This window comes from Drosophila kikkawai, chromosome 3R (assembly GCF_030179895.1).
Source record: "Drosophila kikkawai strain 14028-0561.14 chromosome 3R, DkikHiC1v2, whole genome shotgun sequence".
Lineage (NCBI taxonomy): Eukaryota > Metazoa > Arthropoda > Insecta > Diptera > Drosophilidae > Drosophila > Drosophila kikkawai.
In genome coordinates, this window is record NC_091731.1 from 11,474,466 (window position 1) to 11,492,294 (window position 17,829).

Below are 17,829 nucleotides of genomic sequence, written 5' to 3' on the forward strand. Positions count from 1 at the left end.
CGTTCCATCTGCTCTTTGGCATCTGTCCATGGATGTTGAGTCGAATATAGCTGAGCTGGCTAAGAAAAGTTGGGCCAGCAAATGGATCAGGCATTTCCGGTTCCACTATTTTGGTAACAACGGAGCAAGTAACAAATTTGTATTATAAAAAATGGTTCATGAACTTTAACTTGTGAGATGAGTCACTTGATATTCTAGTCTATAAATAATTTTGAAGATGTAGATCATTTTAATAGGAAATCTTTTGTTTCGGGAATCGCTGTAGAACTAGGATTACAAACTAAAATTATGTTAACTGTTCAAATAGAAATTACTAAAGTACATTAAATACTTATATTGCATACATTAGATCAGCTTTTTGGTTCATTTCAAATTTTTGGAAATACTTGTGACACTTAACTGAAAATTACTATAAATGTTAAAAATTTATTTCTTATTCTTATATTTTATGATAGAGGTTTACGCCGATGGTTAAAGGCATCGGCGGCGGCGTAGAGGTCAAAATGACTCGGCGGCGGCGGCGTAGTAGTCAGAAAGAACCGGCGGCGGCGGCGCGTCAAATAAGGCAAAAAGGCCATTTTAATGAGTTATTTATTTTTTTTTAAGTTTTATAAAGAACAATGACACTGAAGGCCGCGCTGAAGCTGCGCCGATGCCGCACCAGCGGCGCGCCGCGGCGCGCCGTTATTTTCATAATTTGGCGGCGGCGCGTCAAATAAGGCAAAAATCGGCGGCGGCGGCGGCGTGGCGCGGCGGCGTATATGTCTATTTTATGAGGGAGGCAGTCTTTAAGGATCATGATTTTTACCAGTTACCATCCTTTTTTTTTTACAAGAAACTACATAAGTTGTAAAATTGGAGAAATTTTTTAAATTTTGTTATCTAAATAATTTTTGGAAGAAAACACATAATCAATAAGTTAAAAACAAAATCATTACCCAAAATTACTTTCTGTGCAGCATTACAGGTTGCCATTAAAATTCGATTTGGGTTTATAACTGTCGTCCCATTAATATTCACATAAATCAATGCTGGACCAAATCTAATTACAGAAACTAATCTGCGGCTTTTTATCTCAAAGGGACTCGGCTGTATCTGTTAGCTTATTTATTTAGTGTTTTTTTGTTTTTTGCTTTTTGTTTCTTTGGTTCGTCTTTGTTTTTCGGTTTTTGGCCAAGAGCGCGATCTATATGATCGTGATTATGATGCCCGCTCGCCGTCTCGTTCCCGCGCTGCTATGCGATGCGATGCCATTTATTCATGCTCATTAAGTGCCGGAGCGATTGTTGTCTGGTCTCGGGATGGTCTTCGTATCTGCCTTGTTCACGGCGTGTTCATTCACAAATGAGCGCCTTAAGCAGCTCCGCCCCAACACAGATACACAGATACGCACCCATACTCTGAGACGGAGGCAACGTAATGAGTTGCCGCGCACACAATGAAGCCAGAAATTTATGTGGCAGCCACATAGACTCGCTCGCACACACAGCTGCACAGGCCGATGGATGTTGGATGCTGGATATTGGATGCTGCTGGCTCGGCTTCTCTGTGCTTCCCATCCAGCCCCATCCACCCCTTCCCTCGCAGGCCCCCCTTGGCCGGCTCCTCTCCAGCTTCTTCATCTTTAATTTGGTTCCGTGTATCTCGTTGATGGCGTTTTGCCTTCTCTTATATCTCGCCGCCAAGAGGAGCTATTGAATGTAGTATTTCTTTTTGTATTTCTCCTCTTACTGTTCGTTCTTTTTTTTGTAGATGTTGTTGTTGAAATTATGCTACGCTTTGCATTCCTGCGCGTTACCAAAAAAGAGCTGGCTATTTTATTGGATGCCGTTATATGTCTGTATATACGGCAGCAGGTGCAGCAGCCCTTTGTTCGCCCGGCCCGCAGGTGACAATTTCTTGGGCACACATGACGAGCGTGTTCCACGATTCGCACTTGCCAAGTGACAGTGTCAATAGACCCGGCCAAGTGCAACCGCAAAAAGGTCTATTGAGGTGCTGGCCAAAACAAAATCCAGGCGGGGGTGGTCACACCACAATCCAAATCCCGACAAAGTCTGCGATCCAAGTTCGAAAAGTGCGAAAAGCCCAACCGCAGATGGCAATTCCGGCGAACTCTAAATTAGCCAAAGTAAACAGAGCCAAGGTTACTGCGGAAAAAAGTAATTACGTATACTCGATTTCTGGCTAAGATACTTAAACCTATTCCAAGTCAAGTCAAGTTAAGCCATATGTCACTGCGATTGAAGCTGTAGACTCTAACGTGTACATAGATAAGTGTGTCCAAACAAACACATCTTAAAAACAGTAATTAATGTCAGTAATATACTCGATCTCTGAATTATTACTCAGTGCATAAGACTGAGGCTTCTGCCAAGATCGCTAATTAGGTAGGTAGTTAAGTCATAAGTCATTTCATATTGCAATTAATGCCGAATATGCATTAGCTTTGGGTTTATGTGTATCCAAAAATAAATACAAATAAAAGCGGGGAATTTCTCGAGAGCTGGCATCAGTCGCAAGTCACCTATTTGCTGGGCCTAAATATAAAGTAATTGCAAATTGTGTTTGCCCAAATCGTTATCGACTGGCTGCCCTCATCTGTCAATATAGAAATATATTATAGGTATTAAAGGGTATTTACGCAGCGACAAAATAGATTTGATTGCTGTTCGATTGCAACAATAATTCGCTCTTCCCGTGGCCATATCTAATCTGAAGATTGCCAATATCTAACCGACTTCCGAGTGCGACATTAATGAGTCATTAAGCGATGTGAGTGCTGTCATATAACACTAGCTTTAGTGCTGGAAATTCCAGTGGATTGCGATGGGGAGTCCCTGACCCGCCGCGACTCCTCCAGAAACTTCTCAAACGGAAGTTGGCCGCAAAATGCTGTAATACAGGCGGCTCTGGAACCCATATACTCCACTTACCATGTATATATGTACATATATATGCGGTAAAGGTGGCTTATGTACGGCTGCCAAGGAGCCGCACAATACACAAAAAACCGGAACATTATTAATTTACAAGCAATAAAGCGAAACGAACAACAAAACCGAAGAAAGGCAACGGAAAAAAGTGAACAATGAGCGGAGGAAGGCAGCAGCAGCAGCAGGAGTAGGAGGAGGAGCAGGGACAGGAGCGGCTAACAAGCCACAAGAGTCGAGTAGTGCAAGTGTTAAGAGAAATTGCAGCCGAGGATGCCTCTCGGCTGACGCACACCAGTGCATCCAATTGGCATCGCCACACGGACCCAGCATACACTACCATCTCAACATCTGGTGGAGGCGAGGAGTACATAGCACACCAAAAGATACCCGAAGACACCCATACTTGGGAACGGGTCTCCAGTGCGCCTGTGTGTGCGTGTCTGCTCGGTTGTACGGTTGTCCCGTTCTCTCTCGTGCGCAGCATAAATGAACATAAATGAACACCCGAAGCGATCGGCTGAATACCAATGAAGCACTCCACTCACACAGCCGCAGCGAGAGTGAACTCGGCTGAATAGAGGCGCACAAGTGTGCGTGAGCAGAGGCCTAGCAGACGAGAGCCCATGGAGGCAAGCACCCTCTCGCTGCCGCACTCGCCTTCGTGTGCCTTTTCGTATCCGCACTCGTACTCGTACTCACAGCTCGCAGCTCACAGATACTCAGCTCGGAAATGTCATTTGTCAATCACAGTGCGAGCGCAACGGTTGTCCGATCCGAGAGCTAGCTGCCTGAGCTGAGTTAGGACTCCGCCGTACCGTGCCGAAGAAATCGTTAATGAAAGCGTGCCGCAGTGTCTCAGTGTGCCAAAAGTGAAGTGCTAAACAACCAAATAGAAAATTAAGCGAGAGAAACAGCAAACAGCAAGCCAATCCAAGCCAATCCCATTAAATCAAATCCAAACACATACCAATCATGGATAACAGCGACTGTGTGCCTTGGGCCAGTGCCGCCAGTGTCACCTGTCTCTCGCTAGACGCCAAATGCCACAGTTCCAGCTCCGACTCCAGTTCCGACTGCAGCACCAGCAGCAGCAGCAGCTCCCCGGCTCCCGAATCGCAGAATATGCGCCACATTGCGCATACGCAGCGTTGCGCCAGCAGGCTGACCACTCTGCTGGCTGTCCTGCTCCTCGTTCTGCCGCTGAGCTTTACGCCGGCCCACAGCTGCGGTCCTGGCCGAGGTCTGGGCCGTCGCCGGGAGCGTAACCTCTACCCGCTGGTGCTCAAACAGACCATTCCCAATCTCTCCGAGTACCAAAACGGCGCCTCCGGGCCTCTCGAAGGCGAGATCCGGCGGGATTCGCCCAAGTTCAAGGACCTGGTGCCAAACTACAATCGGGATATCCTGTTCCGCGACGAGGAGGGCACCGGAGCGGATCGCTTGATGAGCAAGGTGAGTTGCAAAGAATTTAATCAGTATCGTATCTCAGTAATTGGTCATCAATTCGGCATGTTTTCATTTCAAGTGTTTCCTATCGGTGACACGACTAACATTTCCATCAATAAAAATCAGATCATAGTCTGACTTTTAACATGAAAATGACTAAGTTGTCTATCGGCCATGGAATGACCATTATTTTTGCAGTCCAAATTCCGACCATATCTCTGGGTTACTATTAGGAAAATAACTGTGCTGTCTAGCAACGTCATGTAGGAAAATAATAAAGATATTAGTGGTGAAATATAATGTGAATTCAATGTGATATAAAAAGTATAAATCATGACTTGAAACAGTGAAATATTAGAATAAATATTTCCCACAAACAAAATATTATTCATTTAAAATTCCCATTTGAATTACTTTGAATATGTTATATTGGAATTAAGCAAGAATATATTATTCATATAAAATTTTAAAATGAAAAATTCATAGTATTACTTAGACTTTTTCGTATCGGAATTTAATAATCAAAAAGTAAAGTGAATCATTAATTCATATAAATATATAAATTTATTCATATAAAATTCCACAATGAAAAACTCCAAGTAGTTGAGTATTTCATAGACTTCTTCGTATCGGAATTTAATAATCTACAAGTAAAGTGAATCATTTTTGGCTGCCTTGCAGACATCATAAAGCTATAGATTTATGTCCCGTGCCCAATCGGCAGATAGACTGCTTGGTTCCGTTCCGGAGCTAGGCTAATTCCCGGCTCATTGCGCACTGCCCCCAACTTTTGCCACCCCGTGAACACAAATTCAATTGTCATATTAGCGAGTGCTAATCCCAGGCAGTCCGGCCGCTATCGGGGATCGCCCGATGGCACGAGATTGCGCCACTCGATGCCCACTGATAACAGGTACGTGGCGGAGTGTGGGTTCGGAAATATGCCAATCATCGACTCGCATTGGCTATTTTCGAATCTTTATGGACTCCGGCGACCGGACTCGGTGCGAGCAATAAAAGCAAGAAGTAAATATCGCATTAGTTTGACCATTGGCAAATTATGATTAATTATGCATCTTATCGGCCCAACCGACTGCACTTATTTCGCCAGTGCCAAATAACAGGAAGCCCGATACTCGAAAGCCAAGGGTTTTAACAGCAGATAGCGGCGAATTCCACCGAACTAAGCCATAAAGCTGCCCGGGACATTTAATCCAAACAAATACGAGTGTGCGTTCAATCACCTCGAGCTCGAGCTCCAGCCCAAGTCCAATCGATCCGGGGATCATCATCGCAAATACTCGACACATTCGCACGGCAAATGCGTTTTCGATTTCGCGCTGAACAACAAACAGGGTATCGAGCGCGAGGGGATTAAGTGCCGGCTCCGGTGGAGTCCACCACCACAAACCCCTGCGTCCACCTGTCTGCGCCCCAAGCAAGGCACGCGAGCATTTGCGCTTATCGCCGGCGTTTGTCTGATAAGCAGCCTGCAGCCAAGTAGTAGCCGTTCGCCAATACAATACCAGCTACATATGTAGTACAAGATACGCCTAGTGTTTCTGTATTTGCCAACATCACGAGCTACATATGTACACATGTATACAGGGAGAAAAACAGTCTTAAAAATCTAAATTTTATAACTTTTTCGTACTTTGTACCATGTTTGCATACTTTTCATTTTCACAAATTATATATTTTTATTATAAATATATTTAGGAAAGTTCTAGAAATTAATTTCAGTGTATAGAGACACCTATAGGTCGCTGCTTGGGGTATATCTCGAACGCAGAATGTGTGTTAAGACACCAGCTAAGGCAATATCTTATCGCCCAACATGAGGGGTGGCCAGTGAAAGTGAAGAGGGGGCAATTCGCCAGGGTAGTTGGGTTTCCAAAGTGCAAAACCGCGGTAAAACAAGTGCTTAATTCCGTCGACAGCAGCCTTTTCAATTAGCCAACTGTGTTTGGCGGCTGCATTGCCGTTCAATCGGGGCTCCGCACAGTCAGGCCTTCGTAAAAGAGGTCTGACATTGAGGCACACTTCTTATATACACAGCCGCTTATCGCGGCAAATATTGTTATTTTAATGAAATTTTAAGTGCTGACTAGGTGTTAAAAATAACGTTGTTATTGATTAGCTCCATAAACCATTGGCCATTAAAAGTTTATGGGAGACTTCCAGTTCCCTTGGCCACGATTTGGAGCAATATGGCTCTTGAACAAGAGGTCTATAATCAGAACTATCAGATGGCTGATTACGAGCGCCTGCCAAATAATATAAGTTGATTTAGGATTATAATATAACACTCGGGGTATATATAATGACTTTCGCTTTATAGATTTATAATCTATTTACGACGGCGATTCCAGAAATAGTTAAGGATCTCCACTGTACTTGAGCAAATCATCATGGGATGAATCATTTTTCCAAAACAGCTGTGGGCCAGCTAGCATTTCACTTACAAAACACTCTGCCCAAATTGCCTTTGGCAACTGCCACGCGCCCATCGGGGCTCTAATAAATGGTCACCTTGAATTTGATATGCAATCAGGGTACCCCGGTATCGCAGTCTTTCCAGAAACTGGCAAACAATTAACAGTTGCATGCACGGCAGCCGAATCGCCGCAGTGACACCGGCAATTGTCCCGCCCAAGGACGAGAGTCAAAGCCTGGCCAAGGTCTTACCGGCATTTGACTAAATGACCAAGGACAACCGGGCCCATAAAAATCCTGTTTGTTGCCCGGCAAATATTTACAACGCGCTGTTTAGCTACCGAAGAGCCCTGTCATTGAGCGGTGACATTGAGCAGCGTTCCGTAGAGAATTCACAGAGAGCGAAGGAGTCCGGTGCCGGGGGAATCTGCGACCAGCAGCGCAACTAAATCGCATTTTATGTGGCCCGGCTGCGGATTGCGATTTGGATATATCTGGCCGAGTGACTTACTGTCCGCTGTGCGTGAATTTCTGTTGGTAAACAATTCGTTTTGGCCATTAAAACGCTCGAAAACGGCCAGCTAACTGCATGTCCCTGACTGTGTGGGTGCCGTGTTGCAGTTTCAGTTGCATAAACAAATTGCAAAATGCCCAAAATATGCCACCGAACGAATTGGAAAAACGCCGTAAAATGCCAGAGCTTATGACAAGTCATTGCTGATTGCCACCTTCACCAGGTGATTACAGGTAATGTGACTAGGGAGCACGCCTCTCTCGAGTACCCGAGAATGCCTCGGGATTAGACAGCCAGGCGGAGGCAGAAACCGCAGCGGACAGATGGACTGAGGCACTGACGGACAAAGGAGCGGCGGACAAACGGACAAAAGAATGCGTCAAAAGCCGCAGCATAAGTTCTAAAATTTCATAAATTGTAGCAACAATGGGGCTGAGGGCAAAGCCAATGGGTAATCCGATATGATTATTGACATGCATGCAGTCCCAGTGCCAGTTCCCAGTCTTTCGGTCCTCAGTCTTTGGTTTTCAGTGTTCATTTCTCAGTCCTCTTGGTCCCCACATCCCCAGACATGCACATCGACATCACCATCAAATCAAGTCAAATCAAATCAAAGTAAGCCCACAGCCCAGGCATTTTAATAGAACATTATGACTCAAAAATTGATCCTATTATGACAAAAAGTGAGATGCTTGGTCGGGGGGAGATGCGAGCATCTCCACTGAATGATGTCACGGCTCCAGCTTCTCTGTTTTTCTTTTTTTTCGGTTGCCCTTGCCAAAATCAAATCAAATCACGTCAAATGCTGCGATAAGCAAAACATCAGCCTCTCTCGTGGGAACATTCCTGCGGCCAACAAAGTAATCAAACTTATCAAACAAACATCAGTCAGGCAAAGTGGACAAATCGCCAAATGCCCCAGAGATGCGAGATCTGAGATGCGAGATCCCAGAACCCAAGACCGAGAGTGTCCCTGCTGGATTCGCAGTCGCAATGTTTGTTTTGCCTTTGTGCGCGATGCTTTTATATTATTATTAATCAATTTGATACTTTTACGAGGGCACTCAAGCGCGAATGTTCAAGGATTTGTTGGCCCAAAATGCCATCGATATTCGCTCTGGCTGTGGCTCTTTTGCTGCCTCCTTAGCGTTTGCTTTATTTGCATAAAACTTTTATGAACTTGCGCCGCGGAGGCAGAGGAGATCGCGATCAGAGATCGCGTCGCGGCTATCACATTACTGCTGGGCGAGTGACTCACATTTCACATGGCTCTCGTCTCGTCTCGTCTTGTCTCTCTCGATTCCTGCAAGTCATCGGTGTGTGTGTTTGGATCCCCAAACCCCAAACCCCAAGCCCTAACTCCAACCCATACCGTACCCCGGAGCCCATCAGTGCCAATGTGCGGCTCATAACTCATCATCAAAGTTAATCACACATCAGGGATTATGGCGCTTATCATTTAAGACCCGGGCTCCAGCTCTTACCTGCTGCCTCCTCCAAATGACTTTTGCTGATCGCCGGGGGGACATTAAATGCGGCAGTGGCAGGCAGACGACGGGGCAGGTGAGGCAATAGGCCACAGCTGAGATTTAATTTACGATTTCTGCAAATTAATAGCGTTTAATTAATAACAATAAAATGACGCCTTCCCTTTATGGACATTTATTTGACGCGAGATTTACGAGCAACTGTAATGCGTTGCAAAATGCTAATAAATGCCTATTGTAACGATTTACGGGGGAATACTTTACTATAGATATAGCAGAATTATGAAGTTTCCAAATCGAAATTTATGTGAAATTAGGCTTTCATCTTTCTGTATTTAACAAAGTGGGAAAAATCAATTAGCGGAGACTCCTCAATTTCAACTCCATCGCCGTCTCCATATCCATTAATCCAATAAAGGTTGCCCCTTTTATAATTCATTGCCATTTATATTCGAAACAAAAAGCGCAAACAAACAGACAGGAGCAGACTTCGGACCCCCATCTTTCAGAGATTCCGTAAACACAGTCACATTCCGCACACCCCTTCCCCCCGGCAGAGCGTTTCCGATTAATTAAAACTTCGATTTCTGATTTTTGCGCTGTAATAATTGCGCTGCCAGCGCAGCGTAAACAATCAAAGACCGCCGCTAATTCTAATGAAGAGCTGTGAATAGATTTGCAACCCAAATAAACAGTGGTGGAGCGACGGCGGATTGGCATTGGCCCTGCACTTGAATCCATCAGGGATCGGCATCTGTGGAGTCCCTGCTCCCCGTTTGCCAATTAAGTAAGGAAATCAGTGCTCGAGTGGGCCACACAGGGCGGCGGCCCGCTGACGGATCTCGATCTGTATCTCTCTATCTCGGAGGCGTTGCCACCTAAGTGGCTGCCAAAAGAGCCAAGGCCCCTCAAGTGGCCCACCTCGGTTCCTCACTCCCCACTCTGGCCTGGAAGCAGCAACCCCATCCTCCAGGCTGTTGACACACATATCGTGTGTGTGTATACTGGCCATGTGTGCCGGGTGGGTGACGTGATTTCCTCAGCGTTTCTCTGCTTTTTTTCGACTGCATATATCCTGTGTCGCTTCCTCAGTTGTAAGTTTTCGCTTCCTCTGCGATCGCAATCAGTGCCGGGAATCAAAGGATATGCCATATCTGCTTACACCATAGAGCACGTGCATCTGAAGGAGAAAAAAATGAAAGGGGTGACTCCCCTGGCAACCTGGCAGCCAGTAACTTAATGCGCACTTGAATTATGTCGTTAAATTGTGTCGTTTCCTAATCGTCGGTGTTCCTGGGGCACCAGTAATCCGAGACCCTCTCGTCCGTCCGCAGGGATGGGGATGTCGTGGCATGGAATAAGAGGGGGCCAAAACAAACAAAGCCCGGTAACTCTGGGCTCTGGGTGAGCCGGCTAATAGCCAGCTCAACTTGGCCTAATGATGATGAGTGCCTAATAATCTTCGTGCCATAATAATTTCGCCCCGACCATTAAAAGCGTCAAATTGGCAGCCAGCCAGACAATTTAAATCAATAAAACTGCAGTCGTGGCAATTAAAAACGCATCAAGCGAATGGCGGAATAAAATAAAGCCCCGAAATAGCCACGATCGAGGTGGAAAGCTGTAGGAAATCAAATGCAGCCGTTCGCCGTGTAAACACAATGGGGCGTGGCCGCATCTCAGTCTCTGATTTTCCCCATTTCGGGGTAATGGCTGGGCAAAGTTCACACCTTGTTGAATGTCTAATTAATGCAGCTTTTGTGGGTTGCCGGGATGGGGCAGGGGGCTGGGGATTGGTATTAGTATTGGCATTGGTATTGGTAGTGGGTTGGGGGAACTGGGTTTTCCGATCCAGGCACGGGCTTATTTACACTTGACGCTGTTGTCTAACGGCCACTTACAAGGCACACACATTATTTAGCCATCTTTTTGGGCCGCCGACGCCGCTGCGTTTGGTATCCGTAAATGTTTACCTTACGCACCCGTCGGCAAACGTTGGCGTTCCTCATGGATCTGGGATCTGGGATATGGGATCGGGGATTTGCCATGGAACCTGCGAGATCCCAGATCCGAGATCTGAGCCGGCCGTTGTTTGTTCATTGCGCGTCCAGCGCATCGATTCGAATTCGAGCTCAATGCATTAGCATGTTGGGTAAACATCGTTGGCAGTGCTTAAGACAAAAGCGTTTGTCTTTCCCCAACCAGTTCCATGCCACATCTACCATATCCCGAGGCAACCTCTGTTTCTGTTTCTGTTTGCCGTTGACTGTTTGGCGTTACGCTTTTGAGCTCATTAGCACGGCTCGGCTCTCGGCTCTCAACTCTCGACTGGTTAAGCCTTTTAATAAAGCAAAGTTGCAGCGGCCTGGCAAATATCATTGAACTCTTCCCGGAATGCGGCGAGCGGCTGCCACCTCGCTACGATCTCGATTTGCCACAGTTGCGGATGTTGCGCTGTGTGTGACAAATTCGACCGTTTGTTTTAGCCAAATAATAGCAAACACAGCCAGACTACCAGTCCAATTCCGATACAGATCCACACCTCATCAAAACATAAGCCCGAAAAGGCAGAACCGATCGCTGTGGTTTGTTAAAAAGGACCTCTGGCCGCAAATTGATTTTACGCCAGCAACGGGCCCCGAATTCTGTTTGCACACAAAGGCAACATCCTGTCACCGTCGCCTGTCCGTTGATAATTGATTTTGCGGCCAGTGCCGAGCTCAATCCAAAAGATACCATGGATCTCTCTTGGTTTTTTCTCTTTTTTCTTTGGTTATTTTGTATCCCAAATATTTGCATAGACTTGTTCGAATCCTTTTCTGCTCGACTGGCATTTCTCCCGGGCTAGAGCTAAAAAATCAAATGGAAACGAGCCGACAAACGCGGACAGACGGACGGGGAATGGGAATGAGCGAGCAGCACCCACCACATTGGCAAACAAAGCGTAAGCATTTTCATATTATCGACAGGAAAAACAAAGAGGGAAAAAAGGGAGAAAATAAAAGGTACGATCCCGGCATTTATCCGTGATCCGTGGGTTAGGGTCAGCGTGGCGGGTAAGGTAGGGTAGGGTCAGTGTTTGAACTGAGCATAAGCATGGGCAAATAAGCCTTTGGCCAAAAGGGAACTGCGCAAACACGCTCAACTGTTTGTTGAGGTTGCAGCAACAGGTTCAAAGGATGCGGCTCAGCCGAAAGCACCTCGACGAAAAAAGGCAGACTCACGGGGCGCAGGTTGGGGGGAATGGATAGGTAAATAAGACAAGTGGAGAGGGAAGTCGATGTTTATATACTTTTATAGTTTACATAAAATAATTTAATGGATAGAAATGATATCCTAATATATATTTAATATTTTATGTATTCAAATTAATTTTAAAAATATCTCAACAATAAATTTATAAATAATCTCCAATATATGTCTCAGCTTTTTAACCAAAAGTTAAATTTTGATGAAATTCAAGACCCTAAACCGGTTTTAAGTTATGATTCTTTCCTTGATTGCTTCAAGATATATACTTCACCTTTCCAAATCAGTTTTCTTAAATAAAAATAATCTAATTTAAATTGTATCTCATAATACTGATCACAACTATATATTACAAGCTTAATATTCATTACAAACAGCTGACCAAAGTTATAAAACACCTTGCCAAGGCACTAAAGTGGCTTCCCCCGTACCAAACCGAAACGAAGAACTGAAACGAAATGAACGCGTTTGGGCCCTTTGGGCCACCGAAATGAACGCCCGCATGCCACGCCCCTTAGCGCACACACACGTACACTCGCACAGCACTATATCCATCCCGCTCGGCCGTGTGCGGTGCGTGGTGCGTGAATTAAACATGGCGTCTGGCTATTAACAATGCCTAATTGACCCCATCTCCGTTCTGTTCCTCTTTTCCAGCGCTGCAAGGAGAAGCTGAACGTGCTGGCCTACTCCGTGATGAACGAGTGGCCGGGCGTCCGCCTGCTGGTCACCGAGAGCTGGGACGAGGATTATCAGCATGGCCAGGAGTCGCTGCACTACGAGGGCCGGGCCGTAACCATTGCCACCTCGGATCGGGACCAAGCCAAGTATGGTATGCTGGCCCGCCTTGCCGTGGAGGCCGGTTTCGACTGGGTCTCCTACGTCAGCCGGCGTCACATCTATTGCTCCGTGAAGTCAGGTAATTGTCCACATCACTAACTTAATTGTGGGAACGGGGTACTTAATATATTTAAGCGATGCGATTATGAGTTTAATTTTGAAAGAAAAACTATGAAGTTTTAGGGAAAGATAAGAAAGTAAAATCATAAGGAAAGAAAAATCAGCTACATATTTAGTTCTGATATGATTAAACTAAAGTTATGTTCTTACATATTTACATTTTATTGTAAATGTAAAAATATTTCAAACAATTTATATATTTCCCTTTAAAACTTAGAACTTTAATGTCTGTACTTTGAACTTTGTTGAACTGCAGAGAGTTATAAGCAGTGCATGATGTGAGGCGGATGGGGTGCTGGATGGGATGCTGGGCGATAGGTGATGGGTGGGCCTAGGCAGTTAGCCAGAAGTGACACTAACAAGCGTAATTTCGCATGTTCCGTACTGGCGATCGCTAAGCTGACAGGCGTTGGCAAATTTTTGCCTCTCGCCCTGCACTTCGCATCCGATCCACCGAATTGGCCACGGCTGCAGTCGAAAGCCAAAAAGGCAGAGACGCATGCAGGCAGGCAGGCAACAATGTCGAAAACCGGACTCGGCCGGGACCCAAAACCCGGCTCCAGAGGCGGGAACTGGCTTGCTGGCTGGCTGTGTTTTGACATGTTTAGGTTTGCGCCTGTCAAATTAAACGAATTGATGATACGACACCCAAAGCGTTTCTCAGGCAGCGGCAGCAACAGCAGGCAACAGGCAGCAGGCAACAGGCAACAGGCAAAGATGAATTAAATGCCGGGCTAAGACCTGAGCGCGGGCCTAATTGAAAAAAACACTGATACCGAACGGACGGCCAGCCAGCAAGTTAGCATCATCAGTTAAGGCCGCTTGCTAGTGTGTATCCGTGAGCAGGCCGAGCTGCTTGAGCTGCCATTATGGCCAGCAACCAGTTTTCCCCGAAACATAACGAAACTGCCCCAAAGACCGAGAAGAAAATGCTTTGGCCCCGGTACCAGTCAGTCAGCCAACCAAAACGGGCCAAGACAATTAAGTTTTCTTGCCAAGATTTGCTCTTTCTCTTCCCGGTCGGCCATCTCTGCCATTTCTTTACGGCGGCGGCGGCGCGGAGGGATTTCCCTTTCAAGTTTTAATGCCACAGCACAGAGATGGCACAGAGCGAGCGATTTCCCACACAGGGACAAGAGTCTCGCACTTTGGGTGCGACTGCTGTCAGTTGTTCATTTAATTTCCATCTACAATTACATCATGCCACGCCCCTTTCCCACACACGCAGTCGAGTCACAATATTGTGACTTTTGGTGGCGGCCCATAAAGATTACGGCAGGACAAAGGACACACATCGCAGGCAGTCGAACCGAACCGATCCGCACCGAGTGTCCTTGCTCATTGATTCTAATTGCTTATGAAAGGAGCCGCCCGACTTTGATCCTGGATCCTGCTGTCATCCTGTGCCTCTCCGCTTTCCATCTCTCCGCTCGAAATCAAAAGGTCAACCGACAAAGCGAACAAGTGGCATCCAGGACAACATAGGCAGGCCATCGGTCCATGTCCATCCTGCCATGTGTGTGGTCCTCGGTCCCCGGTAACCGACCATGTGTTGGTGTTGCGCCGGCGGGCTATCAATAAATTACCAAGCGATTGATTGCTGATAGGCCGCTGCACATAAACCACGGGCTTATGACAGTTTTGGCACAGCATTCGCTGCGCCCCGCGTTCGCTGCCTAAGTCTTTCGTTTCGAGCCTAAACAGCAGCGGCGGCACCAGCAGCAGCAACAACAACAACCGACGAAGAGTAATGGCTGTAAACCTTTTTGTCGACACTAATTTTTTTTTTTCTTCTTTCCAATGTTGCTGCTGCCGCTATTGTTGTTGTTGCCGGTGTGTCGCGCGCGCGCATTAAAGCCCCCCCAAGCGTGTGTTGTTGCTGTTGCATGTTCATGTTAATGCTGTCCAAACGATCAGTCACCAAGCCAACAACGACAACAACAACAAGTGGTCGAGCGGCTGTCCTCTGTTTTGTAATAATTTATCAGTTTAGTCTTCACAACAAAGATAAAATAACGATAATTTTAACCACTTTAATGGTTTATTAATTTATGACCCTTCAAGTTCCTCACTTTCCACTCACCGCCGACGACGACGACGTCGACTACGAGGCCTGAGATTTTTCTCGTTTCTCGTGTCCCTCTCGTTTTTTGTGTTTTGTTGTTTTTTTTTTTTTTTATTTTACTTTTGTGACTCCAGTTGGTTCTTCTGTCTCCGTCTCTGTCTCTGTTTTGGGAAGGTAGATTTCACACCAATTTTTCTTGTTACTACCGCGCTTCCTCTGCCTGCCCGCGCCTTTTGTCTCTCACCGGAGTTTTGGCCGTCGTCTACTGTTCTTTCGGGGCCCGGCTCCCGTCCCCATCGATTATGGGTTTTATAGACCGCTCTGGCCATATGTATTTAATCCGATTTTTATTGTTTCTACACTTTTGTGTGTCCGCCTGTCTGTGTTTACCAAATGCATCAATGGGAATTTCGGGCTGGCCATCGAGTAGGTGCATTTTCTTTGGAATTTCGGTGCAACAGCGGCGGCAGCAGCCACCACAACAAGGCCACTTTATGGCCACTCATTATAATAAAGCGCGCGGTTAGTGGTCGCCTTTGGTCTGGAATTTTTAATTTGAATTTTACAAGCAGCGGAGGGCAGAAGGAGGAGCAACAGCAGCGGCGCTTCGGGTGTGAAATATGTGTGTGCTCCAGCTCCAGAGAAAGTTCTAAGATGGTGCCTATGCCCATGCCCATGCCCGATTTTTCCAGAGCCATCTGGGTGGCCCGCTAGCTGCTGCTTGTAACCCAATACCCATTAATGATGATTAATAGGACTGCACTTTGATCATTGTTCGGTGGGTTGCAGCATGTTCGGTAATTGCGAACAGGTTGCCAAAAGGTTGGGAAAACAAACCACGAACTGCTACCTGGCCTATCCCCTTTTGCCAGCTCACCTCCTCCTCGGGACCGACCGCTCGGTAAGCCGCTTTGGCTCGAGCTCGAGTTCGAGCTCTGGCCCGGCTTGGGCTACGGGGCTGATCCCACGGCTAATCTTGCGGGGCAAACAAGATCACAGTTTTTGTGCAAGCCGAAACAAAAACACGACTGCCGCATGTTATTGATATGCCAGATTGTTGATCTGCGATCTCGGATCTCCGATCTCTCTGTGCTCCGATCGCATTATGTTCCTGGCTTGTTGGCTATCCGCAAAAGGCAGTCCTTTCAGTCATTTCAGGCCTTCGGGACGCCCATTGTTTCACTTCGGGCTGCAACGGCCCTGCCCAGGATCCGTGAAAACCTTTTTGACTTGTTGGGTTTGGCAATTGGATGCTTAACGCCAAATTAGATTAGCAAACTAATGCCATTACCTGGGCGGCCTTCTCCAAAGCAAGGGTGCAGTATCTGAAAGCAGATATTACCATATATTGTTTGTACTAGACCGCAAAGCAAAGTATTTGAAAAGGCAAACTATTTCGCTTAAAATTTTTATCAGAGTTTGGAAAACTTTAGCTACTTTTAAGATCAATGTACAATATATTATATGTATTAAATTGTAGTATTTACTGTAATTTATAAAATTAATTAAACATCTCTAATCATTTCATTTTCTACTTACAGATTCTTCCATCAGCTCCCATGTGCACGGCTGCTTCACTCCCGAGAGCACGGCCCTGCTGGAGAGCGGCGTCCAGAAGCCGCTCGGCGAGCTCTCTATCGGAGACCGCGTCCTGAGCATGGCCGCCAATGGACAGCCCGTGTTTAGCGAGGTGATCCTCTTCATGGACCGTAACCTCGAACAGATGCAGAATTTCGTGCAGCTCCACACGGACGGCGGAGCGGTGCTGACGGTGACGCCGGCGCATCTGGTGAGCGTGTGGCAGCCGGATCGCCAGCAGCTGGCCTTCGTCTTTGCGGATCGCGTTGAGGAGCAAAACCATGTTCTGGTCCGGGATGCGGCCACTGGCGAACTGAAGCCTCAGCGCGTCATCCAAGTGGGCAGCGTGCGCAGCAAAGGCGTGGTCGCTCCACTAACCCGCGAGGGCACGATTGTGGTAAACTCGGTGGCAGCCAGCTGCTACGCAGTGATCAACAGCCAGTCTCTGGCCCACTGGGGCCTGGCTCCCATGCGATTCCTCTCCACGCTGGAGGCATGGCTGCCCGCCAAGGAGCAGCTGCGCAGCTCTCCAGCCAAGGCGAAGGACACATCAAAGGATGTGTCGCAGGCGGAGCGACAGAACGGCATCCACTGGTATGCCAACGCCCTGTACAAGGTCAAGGACTACGTGCTGCCGCAGAGTTGGCGCCATGATTGAGGATAGTGACCCAGCACTCCTGCGGGGGCGCCCTAATTGTATTATATATTGTAGTTATGTATATGCCTAACGATCGATGTACTTCAATGTTGAATATGGTTTTAACAATTGATACTATTTATTTAACACACACAACACACACCCACCCACAGAAAAATCGAGAATGCAGATAGAAAGCGAGCAGGAAATCAAAATAACGCTCGCGCAAACATATTAGCTGTAAGTAGGCAATCCTCGGCGCAGATCCTTTATTCGAGCAGCAAACTCCGAAGACCACAGACGACTGTTACTGTATATTATAATGGAATTGAATTGCATAATTTATTAATGTGCGGCGGCGAGTTCGAGCCATTGGATATAAATATATATCGTACTTTGTATATAGAAGAAGCATTATAGTGACTGAATACTTTATTGTAATTGTGTATATAATACTTAAATTAGTTAACTGCGTATTTATACTTAATATTTAAAAGAAATATAATGAAATTGTTTGATAA

At 46.4% G+C, this 17,829-nt stretch overlaps 1 protein-coding gene across 1 annotated transcript; it reads left to right on the forward strand.

The window, feature by feature from the left end:
* Positions 1–3,014: 3,014 nt before the first annotated feature.
* On the forward strand, positions 3,015–17,829 carry hh (hedgehog signaling protein). The gene is made up of 3 exons (XM_017162082.3): positions 3,015–4,388; positions 12,726–12,987; positions 16,635–17,829. The coding sequence occupies exons 1-3, from the start codon at positions 3,909–3,911 to the stop codon at positions 17,327–17,329; spliced, it is 1,437 nt and encodes a 478-aa protein (XP_017017571.1). The 5' UTR covers positions 3,015–3,908; the 3' UTR covers positions 17,330–17,829.